The sequence below is a fragment of the Canis lupus genome, chromosome 6, assembly GCF_048164855.1.
Source record: "Canis lupus baileyi chromosome 6, mCanLup2.hap1, whole genome shotgun sequence".
NCBI classification, from domain to species: Eukaryota; Metazoa; Chordata; class Mammalia; order Carnivora; family Canidae; genus Canis; species Canis lupus.
Genome location: NC_132843.1, coordinates 33,917,447 through 33,935,683, shown reverse-complemented (window position 1 = coordinate 33,935,683; position 18,237 = coordinate 33,917,447). Strand labels below are relative to the sequence as shown.

The following is an 18,237-nucleotide window of genomic DNA, read 5'->3' as shown; positions in this document are numbered from 1 at the left end:
TTTATCTTCTCGTCTTGATGTAGTTCTTCAGTGCTTCCAACTAAAGCCTATGGTGATAACTAAAGATCTTTCACATTGATGAATAATAAGGCATAGTTTTGGTCTCCTCAGCCCCAGGAGTCAACTGAAACCATAATTTTGTTTTTCAGCAGTTTTCTGCTTAGGTTCTAAGCCTTTTGCCTGCAAAGTTGAAGAACTGAGCATGTGTCTTGGGTGTAAAATCACTCAGTGCAGGAGCTATCTCTGTACCTCCTTCCTTTCCAGGATCCCAGCCACTTTTCTCCTCACTGTCTAGGCTTTCCCTAACTATAATTATTGCCTTTCCAGTCTTGTGAGAATGCCAAAAAATCTGTTTGTTTTTCTGTTTCTTAGCTCAGTTTCTTACCGATTTTTAAGAATCAGCCAATTTCCTGAGAGGAAAAGTGACTTGCAGAATATCAGCTTATCTCTCTGCTGTTTCACTTACATTTTGGCCCTTGAAGCTTTAATTGCTTCGTCAATTCATAAATGCCTTAAAACAAACTTTTTAAAACAGATTTTATGTGGATTTTCTAATTATTCTTGGCAGGTCTGCTACAAATGAATCCATTAGAACCTGAAAATAAGTCTGTTTTTTATTTTTGAAAATGTGTAGTGATATTTATGTGTGTTTATTTTGCATAAATGATATTTTAATATAACTTTTTATTCAGTATTTTATAAGATATATTTATGTATATAAGTAGTTTGTATATGTATGTATGCATGTGTGTGTACATGTATATATATATGTATATATAGTTAGTAGAGCTTATTGCTTTTAACTCCAGGATAATATGACATAATTTGCTTTCAACACAATTTATATATTCATTCACATTTTGATGGACATTCACATGTTGCCTTCAACTCCCTGCTACTACAAACAGTGTATAATAACATACATATCACCTCATGGTCGTTTGTGAGAATTTGTGATGTATATGTGCTAATGAGGGGATGATGGAATGATTGTATATACACATAAAATTATTTACTTCTTTAAATGATATTCTAATATATCATCATTGAAAATTACTTGGTATTGATGCTTAAGCCTATATTTTTAATGAAATATTATATATTTTAGTATTGTCTCGCTTTTTAAAAAATTATTGGTAATCCTGCGTTAAATATTTGAGAAATTTTCCCTTCTTTCCAAGAATTTGTATGCTTTAAAAATTATTTATTTATGGTTTAAAAAGGCACTGTAAGTAAAACTGACCCACCTTAGATAAGTGGTCTAAACCTGGAATTATGATGACCTGTAAAAGCCTAAGAGAAATGATTATAATGTCTGTTAAAAAGTTATGCTTCTGTTTATTTTTCTTCAGCACTTATCACAGTTTTGCTTTATGTATTTGTTGAAAGGTTATTTGGAACATAAGCCTTAAGAACTGTTGCCTTTTTATTGTCAGTATATACTTGTATCAATATAAGTTGCATATTTTCTTCCTTTTGATGTTTTTTCTTGACTTTTTAACTTGAATATAATTTTTTAATCACCATATTTTTTACAGATTTATTTATTTCTTTGAGAGAGTGCATGAGCAGGAGGAGAAACAGAAAGAGAGATAGAGATGGAAAGGATCCTTGAGCAGACTCCCCACTGAGCACAGAGCCTATGCAGGGCTCAATCCTAGGTCTCTGACATCATGACCTGACCTAAAATCAAGAGTTGGCCACTTAACCAACTGAGCCACCTAGATGCCCCTCATCTCTGTATTTTTTAAAATCATGACACATTCTATTATTTTAATTTTGTAGTCATTGTCTGGTACTTTTACTATGAGCAATATATTGTTAGACTTTATTTTTTAACTAACTATGAAACCATTTATCTTGGAGTTTGTAAATTTTCTATGCTTACTTAAATAATTACATTTTATTTATTTTTTTGTTGTTGTTGATAATCATTTTAGTTTTGTCCTAGCTGCCTGTTGTGTTTTATGGCTATTTTTTTATTAGAATATATACTATCTAATGATTTATTAGATATTAATGTTTGTCAGTTGTACCAGTGTTTATTTTTATATTTTGAAAATAAATATATGTTTAATTATTAAGTAATAAGACATTTTTAAATCTCCACTATTTCATTTGAAAAATTTAGTATAATTCTGCTGCTCCCACACTTCCCCTAAACATAAGATATCCCAAGTTTTATTGTTAATGGAAGGCTAAGAGAAGTCTGACTTAAGAATAATAGATTGGAGGAGCACCTGAGTGGTTCAGTTGGTTGAGTGACCAGCTCTTGGTTTCGGCTCAGGTCATGATTTCATGGGTCATAGGATCGAACTCCACATCAGCTCCATGCTCAAAGGGGAGTCTGCTTGAAGATTCTTTCCCTTTGCCCCTTCTCCCACCTACTCTTTCTCTATCAAATAAAAATAAATAAATCTTAAGAAAAAAAAGAATAGATTGGGAATGGAAGGACAGATGTGTTTTGAGGAGCTAACAAGAAATATCTTCAAGGTGAACTGAAATAGGACAAGCTTCTAAAATGGTTCCAGGTCCAATTCTTGTTAGAGGGCCAAGACCCAAGAATTAGAGAAGTCACTTCAAAGACCACAATGTAAAAACAAGCCTGGAATGTAAAAATAAAATTAAGTCAGGAGTCATGAAAAATTTGGTGCAAAGAAGATCATGAACAAATGGGAACTTTGTGGATTATTTGGAGTGAACATTGATGGAGGCCTTTGATTTATCTTTTTGGGAATTATTGGTTTATAGCCAATAATATGTCAAGCTGACTTAAAGGATTTCAGTAGAGCTAGTGCTATAAGAATTGAAATCAGAATGAATCCTTGAGTACTGATAAGTCAGAAACTTCATTGTATAATGAAACTTTAGCTGACTCTTAAAGGAGAGAAATGTGGAGAAACACAGAAAATGGAAGAATGCAATCTGACTCAACAATAATAATGAATTTACAATTATGAAGAAAAGGGTCAATAAGGACAGACTGAATAGCTGTGGAGTATTGCTAACCAATCTTTTTTCTTTTTTTAAAGTTTAATTTTAATTCCAGTTAGTTAACACAGTGTTATATTAGTTCAGGGATACAGTATAGTGATTCAGCAATTCCATATATTACCCAGTGCTCACTCATCACAATTGCATTTCTTAATCCTCATCACCTATTTAACACATCCTCCCACCCATCTCCCCACTTACAATCATCAATTTGTTCTTTATAATTAAGAATCTGTTTCTTGGTTTTTCTCTCTCTCTCTCTCTTTTCCTTTTGCTCTTGTTTCCTCTTGTTTGCTCTTTTCCTTTTGTTTTGTTTCCTAAATTCCAGAAGAGTGAAATCATGGCTATTTGTCTTTCTCTCACTGAATTATTTTGCTTACCATTATACTCTCCCACTCCATCCATATCTTTGCAAATTGCAATATTTCATTCTTTTCCATAGCTGAATATTTGCATTGTATACATATCCCATATATTTTTTATCTATTCATCAATTTTGGGCTGCTTCTATATCTTGGCTATTGTAAATAATACTTCTATAATATAAGGGTGTATGTATCTCTTTGAATAAATGTTTTTGTATTCTTTGGGTAAATACATAATAGTGTGATTACTGGATTATAGGGTAGTTCTATTTTTAACTTTTTGAGAAATCTCCATATTGTTTTCCACAGTGACTGCACCAGTTTGCATTCCCACCAACAGTGCAAGAGGGTTCCTTTTCTCCTGTATCCATGCCAACACCTGTTGTTTCTTGTGTTTTTGATTTTAGCCATTCTGAGAGATGTGAAGTGATATAGCATTGTAGTTTTGATTTGCATTTCCCTGATGGTAAGTGATGATGAGCAACTCTTCATGTGTCTGTTGGCCATCTGTATGTCTTCTTTGCAGAAATATCTATTCATGTATTCTACCCATTTTTAATTGGATTATTTAGTTTTAGGGTGTTTTCTAAGTTCTTTAAATATTTTGGATATTAACTCTTTATTAGATATGCCATTTGCAGATAACTTCTTCTATTCTATAGATTGCCCTTCAGTTTTGTTGACTGCTTCTTCCACTGTGTAGAACTTTTTATTTTGATATAGTCCCAATACTTTAATTTTGCTTTTGTTTCCCTTGCCTCAGAAAAAAAAGTTGCTATGGCTGATGTCAGAGAAGTTGCTGCCTGTGCTCTCTTTTAGGACTTTTATGGTTTCAGTTCTCACATTAGGTCTTTAATCCATTTGGGATTTATTTTTGCATATGGTGTAAGAAAATGGTACTGCTGACCAATCTTGCCTGATAGGAAATAACAGGCGAAAGAAATATAATTGTAATTATCATCTATTTTTTCTCAGTTCTAGAGGAAAAGCTGTCCATTCCTTCTTTAGTCAGTAAGCGTCATTAGGGCAGGGATCATTTTTATCATCTTGACAATATAAATCCTCTACTTAACCAAAAACCTAAGAGTTAATGCATGTTTAATAATTGTGCATTGAAAGAAGAAAAGAAGGTGATGATAAGCTATTTCGTGTTTTGGGCCAATGAGTATTGCAATCAGGAACCATCAAAGACTAATTTAGGTAGTCACAAAGTAAATACTGAATATGTTGGAGAAAAACAAATGAAGAAATGGCTCATCCTGAAAGGATTTTTGTGATACCACTTGGGAAAGCATTTGTGTTGCAGGATTTCGAATTGGGTGTACTTGTAACATAAATTTCTTCCATTAACATAAGAGCTAGCATTCTTAATAGAATGATATGGAACATTAAAACAATTATCCATTATCCGTTATCAGATACTTCATTCCACTCCACCCACATACCAGTAAAATGCCTTTGTATCACTAATCTGGGTATTACTAAAGATTACTGAAGATCACTGCAACATTTTCAAAACCTTTTGAAATTTTCTTTTGCCTAGCAGAAGATCCTAAGCACACCCAACACTACTACTTTTAAGTAAGGGGCCAGAGAAAATATAGACAATGTTAATTAAAAAGCTATAGAAGCTTTATCAAACTATATATTGAGTTTACTTTTTTAAAAAAGATTTTATTTATTCATGAGAGACACACAGAGCTAGAGAGGCAGAGACACAGGCAGAGGGAGAAGCAGGCCCCATGCAGGGAGCCCAAGGTGGGACTCATCCTGGGTCTCCAGGATCATGTCCTGGGCGGAAGGTGGCGCTAAACTGCTGAGCCACCCAGGCTGCCCCGAGTTTAATTTTTTTTAAATGAATAAAATGACTGGAAATAACCATATAATGAATCATCAGTAGTCTTAAGTTCAACTAGATTTCTTAAAACCCAACAGAACTCAAGTGTTCTGTTCATTGTTTCTCAAAGTACGTATAGATATTTGTAATCGGAATCCAAAATAAAGTAGGATAAATACTGAACTATTTCAACAGTCAACGAATCATTCTGAAGTAAACACTGCCACTTGTACAGAATGGTCTGTTTCCCAGGGCGGGAACTTGTTTGAGGCTGTGTGTTTTGGGTGGCAAAAAGGTGGTTACCTAGCAACAACCCCTCCTCCCAAGTCTCTGCAGCTAGAATGGTATTGTTCACGTCAGTGAATTGATTACTTGTTTGCTGAATCGAACGAGAACAATGTAATAATGTGGTAGGGTATGAATCTTAAACATAAGAAACTTACAGGTTTTTCCTGTGTGTTGGATCATCTTCCCATTCCTCATCTGGTGCCGGGAGAAGCTTGTATAAAGAGATTGGATAATAAATAATATGCTATTCATCAAATGAAAATGAGGAAAACCTCTGACATTTTAATTAATAACATTTATTTCAGTTTGGTTTTAAAGCAAGCAATGAAACAGTTACTATCTTCACAATAGCATTAGCTCTGGGCAAGAGGTAATTTTATCACAATGTGCCCTTAGAAATGAGACAGCCCAGGGTGGGATGGGGTTCTGTAGAAAGAGAGTTTAAACAGTCTAGACAGATTTTAGATGACAGCATTTTGCCACCTGAAGCAAAATTAATGAGATACTAATTTATATAAAACATACAAATAAGGTACTTACATTTACAACAAATGAGTTTAACCATATGTTAGCAATAACTTAGCCAGGAAACACATATTCTAGTAAGCCTCACACCATATATTTTGTTTACCTGTGGTATATGAATCAAAATAAATACCACTTTCATCTAATGAATGTCTATTCCTAGGGACAATCCCACTAGGTTCATGCATAACTGAGGAAGCAAGTAATCTGAATGAAATGAAACGATGAGGACACAAAACACAGGTTCTGCCAATGGAAAAAAATTAAACATAGTAAATTAGTTTATGTTTTCATAGCATGACAATATAGGGTTTTAAAAAATCTGTTAGAAGAATGTTAAAATGCCAAGTATGTGGGAACAGTAGAAAGGGAAAGAAAAGGACTTTGGTTTATAAAATTTTCCATGATGCAAAAGACTGAAGCTAATTTTCCCCCAGACACAATCCTGACGCTCAGGGCGACTGCTCACCAATGTGCAGGAACCTGTCACTTATGTAGTAGCTTTCTGGGAGCCACTCAGTGCCCCCGTCCTCCCCCATCCCAGCACATACTGAATGTCATTTGCTCACTGAGCTCCAGAGCAAAAGAATTCTTTGCGGAGCAATAATTGACAGTTGAAGTTACAACATGAGTTCTCTCCTTTGGAAAATTGCTAAACATTTGTTTTAAAAGGAATACTCTTCGGATTAAAATTAATCAGATCCTGACACCCTATATTCTCCAGTTCTTCAAACCCAGAAATATTATCCATTCAGAAAAAAAAATGTTTTCCTAACAAAATAACCAATAATCATCAATTTCATTAATTTTCAATTTTGGTCTGATTCTTGTTATTATTTTGCACAATCCTGTTAGAAGTCAAGGCTTTTAACCAGAAATGCCATTCCAGGAGCAGTCTCATTATATGCAAAAGTCATAACTGAGAGTGAGTCTGAATACAGAAGGGATTATTCCCATCTGTTCCTAAGTACTTCAACTGGTCAAATGTCAGATATTAAAGGGAAGAGAACTGACAGACAGATGGAGCAACAGCATCAGCAAAATGTTTAGACTATTTATTAGAAAATAAGTGATTATAGAGGGAAAACTGTTATCTTATTTCAAATGGATTAATGTGCAGTGGATTCTTTTCTAACGTAGGTATAACATATCAAAGAAAAATTTAGAAAGCAAGAAACGTATTCCTGCATGTCACAATGTTCATTTGATGCAGACATTTCTGTCTTCTGACTCTTAGCCTAAATCATCCCTGTAAATCGCGTTATTCTGATAACTCACAGGCACATTTTTACTCATCTTGATGATCAGGAGATTTTATATTAGAAACTGACAAGAATGAGTTTGGGGGCTCATCACCATGTGTCTGTGAGCCCCCCTCCTGTGGCCCCCCCCCCCCCCGAATAGCAAAGCTAATCTCCAGTAGTCCAACAGTTAAAATAATTGATGAGTATGTGTTGAATCCTCAGGGGAGAAGGGAGGAAGAAAGAAGGAGAGGAGAGGCTTGGAGGGTGGAGGGAAGGAGGGCAGGTGCTGATTTCAACCCTGTAGCGTCAGGATTGCGTCAATTCGGGTTTCAGCCACGTCTAGAGTCTCAGAGACGAGCTTCTCAGAAGAGCCAAAACAGGAACAGGGGTGGCAAATCACTGGGCGAGGGCGGGAGGACCTCCCTCTCTGCCTCCTCCCGTTCAGGGCACAGGTCCTCTGGGCTCCGCGCCGTTGTTCCCAGCGCTCGGGAAAGCCGGCGCCTCAGATCCGGGCAAGTGAACCAAGCCAGGGAGTTTTCCGTTCAGCACCTCGGACAGAACACGCAGCAAAAAAATGGCTCCGATCACTACCAGCCGGGAAGAATTTGGTAAGCAAGTTACCCAACTTAGAACTGCGGTTGATTCTTGAATACTCCAGGGTGGGCTGCTTTGTTGTTGTTGTTGTTGTTGTTGTTGTTGTTGTTGTTGTTGATAATGATGATGATGATGATGATGTTGTTGTTTTTCCAGGGGATGTTGAATATGGATTTCCTAGGTAATCTGAAAAGAAAATGAGAACTGTAAAGGGGGCAATCGTGGCTTATCTCTGTTGTTTCCCCCTTCCTTGCTGTCTTTCTCCTTAAAATTGCCTTCTGCATGCTACAGGGATTTTACATCCAAGAAGTTCCGAAACGTTCAGGCAGCTCTGTAAATTGCAGCACCTGCTAAGTAAAGGAAAGGGGTCTGTTGTTTGCTGTGGGTTCCATTAATTCCGTAGGTGGTTTTTATTGGTAGGTAAATCTGTATTTAACTTACCAGGAGAAGCCAATGTTTCTGTGATTACATAAGGGTTTGATCTCAGTATAAAGCAACTTGTATGTTGGTAGTTTGGGATATATATATATATATATATAAAATAAAATATATATAATTATATATATAATCTGTATATATATATTTTATTACAGAGTGTAACGTAAAGTTGTTTTTCTCTGCTGTTTTTCTTGTATCCTTGAAATATGTTGCTAGTGGAAGACACAGAATCCTATGATGCTAGGGTTAAAGTGATATTTGAAATGAACTAGCTTGGTCCATTGCATTTCGCAGGTGAAGTAACCAAAGCCCAGAGAGATGAGGGAAGTGTTGCAGGTCGAACACTTCACTAAAAGGTACTGGAAAGTAGAATTAGGAATCATGTTTTCCAGTTCAATTTTCCTTTTCCTGTACCAGTTTTTTTGGCACCACTGCTCTCTTTCTCTCTTTCAGTAAATAAAATCAGATGTACTTCAAACTAAAAAGTAGTATTTTTAGGTCCTATTATATCCCAAAGAGAAGAGATGGAGTTTTACTTACTTTACAAGTATTCAGAAAAATTCAGGAAATGTTACAGAAGTTTGTGGATAAGAAATGATATCTCCGAGTACATGAAAATTATTATTAAACTGAGTGAAATGACTGAGGTTTTTGCTCTCAAAAGCTTAAGACCTTTTCAGTAGAGAATACACAGTGAGTACAGAGTACATGAGTCTTTCCAGGAGACCTTGAAATTTTGCCTTGTGACATAAGTATTGAATAAATACAATCTGTGACATTAATTCAGAAATGAGTTTATTTTACAACATTTTATTTGGGTGATTGAATTTATATTGTTGTGATGCTTATTCCTGATTTCTGATTTGAAAAGAAGAAATTTTCTACTACTGAGGCATTTTCAGAGATGGTGCTACTGAAAAATATGTTATAGATTGGCCCTTTGATCTATTTAGGAGGGAAAAGGGACAATTTTCTATTGTTTTTATTGTTCTCCCACGATTGGGTAAAGAACTACCTTAGTTTATGATTTGGTTTTGCTTCCTGGCCTTGGATTATTAGAGAGTCCAGGAGTGGAATTTTCCCCCCACAAAGACTTGAATAGAAGGAAAAACTGAAAAGCTGATAGTAAGTTTAGCTGATTATCTTTAGCTCTCGCCTCATTCTTTTTCTGCAGAATTCGCTGCTTTTTCTACTTGGGGAATTTAAAGGTTTATTTTTCATCTCTACATGATCAGTTTCTTGATATAATTTCAGTATAGAATTTTTATTGCTGTTTTTTAATCTTTTATATATTTGTTCTTATTTGTCATTACTGATTCTTATGTTCTTTGAGTTTAGTTTTGAATTATGAAGAGATAGGCAGAAGATTTGGAGGGATGAGGAAGGGGAGTAACAAAAGATTATTCTTTCAGGGGTTATTCAAACAAGCCTTAACCCTTTCCTGACTGACTTCTAACTTTACTATTCACTATTTGGGATAAAAATAGTTAAGAATGAAATTAACTGCAGATAATATTACATTAGTTATAGTCACTATGATTATATTAAACACTGACTCAGTTGACGCACTGTGTCCAGATTTAGCAATATGCTTTTACTTACACAGTGTTATTAATCATTTGTTGGAGAAATATGCTTACATATGGGACATGATAAGCTTCATGCATAATCAGTGTTACCTAATGTCAGTAATTTAATGTGCCCTCATTCAAGGAAAGAATGCCAAGTTCAATTTGATTACCCTTTACCATGTAGAAATGTGCTAGAAAAAATAAGTTTATGGATAAAATTGGACTCTAAATTATCTATACTTACTCTTCTCATTACACATTAAGGAATGGTGATTCATTTGTAACTGTTGTTGTTTTTTTTTTTTTATCCCACTTAGGTATAATTAATTTGTACTTTGGAAATACAGTGTTTGAGAAATTTAGGATCTGTATACAAGGAATTTGTAGTGTTTATAAGTTATGTAAAATTAAAAAAAAGTTATGTAAAATTAATATCCTGTTCTTCATTGTTTTTTGTTCTTTTTTCCCCAATATATGTCACATTTCTCTTACCGTGTTCCATAATTGAGATGGAAATTATTAACGAGTTTGTGACAATAGCATATAATGTTCCTTCATTTCTTAAAATTCCTGGAACCACTGAGCCCCTTTGCTCAGTGCTTGAATGTCTGCTGCTTGAATCTAGGATAAATAAAGAACTACTAAGAATATAAAATCTCTCAGTATTTGAAGAATGTACACTTAGAGTTTCATAGTCAGTAAAAATTGATGCTTCTGGAAAGCCTCAAAATGTCAAGAAAACATAATGAAATTAGTACTGACCTATCATGCTAGAGTTAACTCATGTTATCTGAGAAAAGAAAGGTAGGTCAGGGTCATTTGGCATCCCTCATCCCTGACCTAAGCCCAGTTTCATCATTTTATTTGATTTGTGAAAAATTACTGAAATAGGAAAGTTTCTATCATAGTGTATTTTTTTCTGTATGTCACACAGTGTATGTGTTTATTCCTAAGGTGATATGAAACATGTACATAACTCATACCCAGAACAGTCGGAAAGTAATCCAATCTGTGCAGCCTACAGCAATTACCAGCTCCAGTATGCTTTTCAAATAGGCTCATACCTCCAACTCTGCTCCTTTAATATGTTATTGGTCATTTGATTTTTCAGATGAAATCCCCACAGTGGTGGGGATCTTCAGTGCATTTGGCCTGGTCTTCACAGTCTCTCTATTTGCATGGATCTGCTGTCAGAGAAAATCATCCAAGTCTAACAAGACTCCTCCATATAAGTTTGTGCATGTACTAAAAGGAGTTGATATTTATCCTGAAAACCTAAGTAGCAAGAAGAAGTTCGGAGCAGATGACAAAAATGAAGTAAAGAATAAACCAGCTGTGCCAAAGAATTCATTACATCTTGACCTTGAGAAGAGAGATCTCAATGGCAATTTTCCCAAAACAAACCTCAAAGCTAGTACCCCTTCTGATCTGGAGAATGTGACCCCAAAGCTCTTTTCAGAAGGGGAGAAAGAGGCTGTTTCCCCTGATAGCTTAAAGTCCAGCACTTCCCTTTCTTCAGAAGAGAAGCAGGAGAAGCTGGGAACCCTCTTCTTCTCCTTAGAGTACAACTTTGAGAAGAAAGCGTTTGTGGTAAATATCAAGGAAGCCCGTGGCTTGCCTGCCATGGATGAGCAGTCAATGACCTCTGACCCATACATCAAAATGACGATCCTCCCAGAGAAGAAGCATAAAGTGAAAACCAGAGTTCTGAGAAAGACCTTGGACCCGGCTTTTGATGAGACCTTCACATTCTATGGGATCCTCTACACCCAGATCCAAGAGTTGGCCTTGCACTTCACAATCTTGAGTTTTGACAGGTTTTCAAGAGATGATATCATTGGAGAAGTCCTTATCCCTCTTGCAGGAATTGAATTATCTGATGGAAAAATGTTAATGAACAGAGAGATTATCAAAAGAAATGTTAGGGTAATTCATTTTTAGTGCTTAAAGTATTTATAAACAATCTTTTATTTAGCTTTTTTGTATCTAGGGGATTTTCATTAAACTGATAAGTTTTATACATATCACCTTTACCATGTTTAATTATTATTAATCATAGTCAAATGGGGAACAAGGGAATAGAGTGTATGAAAGAATATTTAATCCACAACTGAAATGCTTAAAATATTTTAATTATATCAAATGAATAGGCATTTTTATGGATATTTAAATAATACTTATATAAGTATTTTTATTAATTCCTGTCATAAGTATTTTGACTAAGATTGCCACTTAAACTAAAATACAGGCAAATATTTCTTATGCATAAACAAGTTAACAAATATGTTTCAAGGTCAGCATAATTGAATTTGAAATTTAAAGTAAAATCAATTTATCCTGATGATTTGGAAGTTGTATTGACTTTTCATGGAATTTCTTTTTAAGGAGGAGACATCATATCATATTGAATTATAAATGTTCATCACTATGTTGTATGACAAGAAGTGAGCTATTCTGCCTTTGTAGTTACACTGCTTTGGTAGCTCTGAGACTATTAGACAATGATAAGATATCAAAATTAATTCTATTTCTCCTTTAAGTATAGAACTCAATTGCTTTAAACTGTAGTATTTCAGAATAACTTGCTTCTATAAGGCATGATTTTATAGAATACCATAAAGCTCACCTTTGTTTCTTTGTTGAAATTAATGAAAAGTCAAAGGCCAGAAAATTAAGTAGCTTCTTTGAGACACCCAGTTGTTTAGTGGCACAGTAGGAATAAAGATATATTCCTAGCTCTTATTCTTCTTGGACTCCTTATTCCTATAATGACCCCATTATAGTTTTTGTATATAGATTGAAGTTTTATATGACCAGCCATCATTCTTAGTTATAATCTAGCCCTGAGTTTACATTTTGTTACTATCATATAAAACTTGTAATTTGAGTTCTTCATCATCTTACCGAATATCTTTAAAGTAAAAATAAAATCTAAGTAGCATACAAAGAAGGATCTTATGATACTCTCCAAAAACAAAGTATTAAAAATTGAGTCAATTCCCTCCAATACTTAATTCATTTCTTAGATTTGAATGAGGACTTTGAGTGGGGGCTGGGGACAGAGCTTTTTAACTCCATCAGCCCCCTTGGGCAGGAGACGGTAGCAGTTAGAATAAATTTCAGTTGGTCTGAATTCAAATTTCAATAATGTCAGTGCTTTTGAAAAAAACAAATCAAATCAAGCTTGAATCATTTTGCCCTATTACAGAGCCATTCACATGATTAGACAATTTTTATTACTATTAATAACTTTAAAAAGTAGTTATTTTAGTTAAAAAGCAAAAGTAAAAAAAACAAAACAAAACACAAAAAACAACACCTGTATAGGTTATACTCTATTACCCTTTTAAACATTTCTAGTAATGGGTGTGGCTAACTCTATAGATTTTAACATCCTGTAGTACCTAAAATCACCACAAGATGGCAGCCAGTTGTTTTTAGAATGTGAGAGTACTGCACAAAAGCTTGAATTCCTTAGCATATTAAAAATAAGTAAGAAAATTACACTTAAATCATAACATTGTATTGCTTTAAAGTGTTGCTATAAGTATAAACTTCAAACAAAAAATAATAAAAAAAACTTACACCACATCTCTCTTTGTTTAGAAGTCTTCAGGACGGGGTGAGTTACTGATCTCTCTCTGCTATCAATCCACTACAAATACTCTCACTGTGGTTGTTTTAAAAGCTCGACACCTGCCGAAATCTGATGTGTCTGGACTCTCAGGTAAGAATGCTTCTGAAAAAAACTCAAGTCTCAGTGTACAAGTGAGTAATAAATTGAGCAAAATAGTTGGCAACTAATATGATTTTGATTTACCTTTTACTCACAAGAGCAAGTGATGTGATTGTTTTTTCTGCTTCTCATTTAATGGAATAACGATGTGAGCCAAACCATTAGCAAGAAAAATAAAACTACATAGTCCTAAAATCTAAACCATTGCTAATACATCGTAGATGTCTGATTGAGTGGGTTTGAAGCAGAAGGCAGTGATAAATGCAGAGGTGAGAGGTCATTGCCAAAAACAGCAATGGTTTGGGAGAAGAGTCCATTATTTTCATGTTTTTAATGAGCCTGCCTTCATTTACACTTCTGTTGCTATTTTATTATTTTTCATTTAATTCCTTATGCATCTGCTTTAAGCATTAGCTTTTAGTTTTGTGACTAATTTTAAAAAATTATTTATTGTATTGCACAGTGAAAAGAACACATGGCCTATGGGTTAAAGTGATATGAGTTCAAATCCAAATCCTTCCATTTTAGTATATAACCTTGGTTATGTTTCATAATCTCTCTACAAACTATATATAATAATACTTAACTTTAGGGGGATTGAGAAGACTAGAAAGATATACTTCATTAAAAGACATCTAGGTTTTTTTTTTATTATTATTACTGTTACTATTATTTAATAATGGCAGTTGAATGTCTCAAATGTTTAGATTAGGAAGCTGAACGGAATCATATACTTCGACTAGAAAGAGGCAAAATAATATAATTAAATGTGCGATAAGGTAGTATGATCCTAACATCCACACATTAAGGATGACACAGGGAAGACCAGCACTTGAAAACAAGAAGCAAACCCAGCTGGTGATAGAGAAGCACAAAATTCAAAGCAAAAAAGGACATTGCCATTGTGAATTCTAAATGCCTGTTCAACAAAAAAAATAGAGAGGTAGAGAGACTCACCCACTCATACAACTCAGTCAGGCTGAGTCTTGTCTGATGTTTTTTTCTTCTATCCTATTTTCTGGAATGGGTTCTAAGTAATCAAGACCATTAATTTTTTAAATATTATCTCTTTTTCCTGCCATTATACTTCCTTTCCCATCCTGTGGTTTAGAGCTATTTTCTCTTCACATTGCACATTCTTACTTGTTTTCAATTCGTTGATTAATAGAGAGTCCAGGCTTTATCCATATTTTCACTTTGTTCTGACTCATTTTCATTACCATCTCACTTTATTGGCATGCAACAATCTCTAAGGGCACCAGTATGTGGAGATCAACTCTCCAGCCAGGTTCTGCCAGTATAACATCTGTCGTTTACCATTGCAGATCCCTACGTGAAAGTGAACCTGTACCATGCCAAAAAGAGAATCTCTAAAAAGAAGACTCACGTGAAGAAATGCACCCCCAATGCAGTGTTCAATGAACTATTTGTCTTTGATATTCCTTGTGAGAGTCTTGAAGAGATAAGTGTTGAATTTCTGGTTTTGGATTCTGAAAGGGGATCCAGAAATGAGGTGATAGGGAGGTTGGTCCTGGGAGCAACAGCAGAAGGAACCCGTGGAGAGCACTGGAAAGAGATCTGGGACTATCCCAGGAGACAAATTGCCAAGTGGCATATGCTCTGTGATGGGTAGCATCCTAGCTATGATGAGTTGGAACTCAATGGTTTTTACTAGGCAAGGAGCAATTTTCTTTCTCTTTTTTTCCTGATATGTGATTACAAGCTTGTGGAAACAAGCTGCCCTTTTTTTTTTTTTTTTGGTTGTTAGAAATGGATTGAATTAGCAGACCAGAAAGTAACTATAAATGTGTGTCATGATGCTTTCCCCCCAATATTCGAGAAGTTGGATAAATTTTCCTGAGGTATTTAATCTCTTCTGCAGGTGGCCAGAGTAGCCAAGCATTTTATGAATATGGCAGTGCAATCCCAAGCTATGGATATGGTTTAGAAGGTGATGATCTCATGGGAACGTATCACTGGAAAGCCATGTGGTTTTTAGGATTTAGAAATGAAAAGCATGCTTTCTCTTATGAAAATTCATCCATTTTTCTTCAGATGGGAAGTCCATTTTTCTTTAAATCCAAAGATATTAAAGAACATTCTCTAGTTTGTTTTTATTCATTATGTCGTGTGCAAATGGTCGTCTTGCATATAAAAAAGCATATGGTCATTTCTCTTTAGTTTGTAATTATTTGATACTTTATCATACAAAGAGTAACTTGCTTTTGTTTCAAAAGGACAGTGAACAAGCTGAGAAATCACTTTATCAAAGGGCTGAGTTGAGAACACTGTGGCTGAAATATTATTTTTCTCCCTCCTAAGGTTATATGTGAGTCAAATTGTTGTAAAATATGATCTCACATAAGAACCACAGCCTTGAATTATTCACTGCCCTTCATAAACATCAGCGTGGTCTAAGAAAGCCCTGTTTACCGTTGTGAAATTGTGGAATTAGTTAGTGGGTCAAGAAATAAACTTCAGCTGGAAATGCAGTTAGAAATGCAGCTTTCTGAAAAGAAATATGTACAGTCTGTAAGTGTGCATTCAGGGCCATCCCTTGTGCACAGAAAGGGCATAGCTAAGTCTTCGTTTAGCTTGTCCTCCCCTAGAATGGACTAAGCTACTATTTGGAAAGAAACAGAATGAGAACTGAAGTTTTAACCCTTGCCAGATAGAAAGCGTCACTTAAGCCAACAAACTAAGTAATGCCTAAAAAATAGCTACACAGCAAAGCCTAATATAATTTACACATGTTCACACAAAATATATTTAGGCTGTCAAATTAGCACAACAAAGTATGTTTCACTATCTTTTCTAGGCTAATTTGTCTCGAGCTGTTGTCTGTGGAGCAGTTTATAGACTCGTGTCTTGTATGGTTTTTCCAGTACCAGGGCTTTAAAATTCAATAGCAACCTGCGAGAGCAAAGCAACGCCCTGGGATTACTTGAAAGAATGAACTTGAGGTAGCATCATTATATTTGAGTTTTTAGCGAGTATGAGTGAAACGGGGTACAGTCGAATTATTAAATATGCAAGTTAGAAATAAAGTCTACTGAAAAATTCACATTTTGAGTCAGGTTTTGTGTCAGTACTTTAGCAGTTTTTGAGAATGTGTTTGATATCACAGTGTTTGTAAATTCTATGACAATGCATTTTCAAAACAACTTATACATGCTTTTTATGACTATGCCTAATGTAAAGAAAATGTTTTACATTCTGTTTGTACAAAGATTGAAGTCAGCCTCTTTTTTGTGCTTTAAGATGACTTTGGGATTAAAAAAGAATATCCCCTATCATTGTCTTTATTCCATCAGAAAGTTACCGCACAGCATTTCTACGAAAGCAACATGAAATGAATTATAGTCAATGTGTGGTTTGGGGACGTCAAATGGCCTTTTTCTTGTATGTATATTTGGTGTCATGGGCCATGTAATATAATATATTTTGGAGCTCTGAGAAGTTGTGAGGAGTCAACTCTAAGTATCCTTCACAGCAGCCAGAAGTTAACAGTGGTATCAAGTAAAGTATGGTTGTTGGCGGGTGATTTTTTTTTTTTTTTAAGTGTAACGAACAAAACCAACAACAAATACTTTTAAAATTACAATGAATAATTTGTAAATAGTTTTTAGTTTTTAAAATTTAAAGTGTTTTCGAGTGTGAAAAGTTGAGTAAAACTCTTTGTAACTGCTTTTAAGAAAAGAAAAAAGGAAAACTAGAAAGAAATTGAAACAGGCAGGGACATGTGATCCCATCATCTTCTGAAAATTTTACTGTTTTAAAATGTATTACAATATCAGTGTGAATATCTTGAATTCTGTTACAAATCCTGCGCTGTATGAAACATGTAAATTAATTGTTTGTCTCATTAGCAAATCCAACCCCCCTAATGGGGAGGTCTTTATGTTTGAAGAACCGTGTAACTCAGTAACTGACTTGTTCTGATGTTGTAACTCAATAGAAGTGATTTGGAAGGAAGCATGGTGTATGAGATGGTGTCTGTTCTTTTGTGCCAGCTCTGTATGATGTTTGTAAGACCATGTTTGTAAGACATGAATAAATTGCTGCTTTTGCCCAACCCATTTCAACTCAAACTTTCTGCCAATAGACTCTGTAATAAGAATCTTATTTCTTTCTAAGCTTTAAGTTTCCTGAATGGATCTCCTGGCATAGCATAGGTATCATTAGTGATTCAGCACCAAGGTCTTCCATTTATCTTAATTTCTTTAATCTTCACAATAATCATTGGAGGCAATTATCATTATTCCTATGATACAAAAGCAAAACTCGAGACTTGAGAAGCTTAGGCAATTGACTCAAGTGCATGTGGATAGGAAATAGAAGGATTTCTTGGCTGACTATGCTCTTCCCTCCTGGAGAAGTCCTCATCAACTGGATCCCCTAGACCCTTAAAGGGAATAATGCCCATATTCTTTGATTTTTCTGTTGTTGTCTTTTTAAGATTTTAATTTTTACTTAAGGACAGTTATGAGTGGGGTAGGGGGAGGTAGAGGGAAAGGAACACTTAGACTCCCCTAGGACCCTGAGATCATGACCTCAGTCCAAGTCAGATGCTTATCACCCAGGCACCCCAAGACTTTTCCTTTCTACAATATGTTCACTTTTCCCTATTGTACTTACTTTTTCA

General features: G+C 34.9%; 1 protein-coding gene across 1 annotated transcript; it reads left to right on the top strand.

Moving 5' to 3' along the window:
- The first annotated feature begins 7,530 nt into the window (after positions 1–7,530).
- Positions 7,531–17,671, top strand: SYT4 (synaptotagmin 4). Its single transcript, XM_072829427.1, has 4 exons — positions 7,531–7,861; positions 10,968–11,782; positions 13,463–13,583; positions 14,918–17,671. The coding sequence occupies exons 1-4, from the start codon at positions 7,828–7,830 to the stop codon at positions 15,223–15,225; spliced, it is 1,278 nt and encodes a 425-aa protein (XP_072685528.1). The 5' UTR covers positions 7,531–7,827; the 3' UTR covers positions 15,226–17,671.
- Positions 17,672–18,237: the final 566 nt, after the last annotated feature.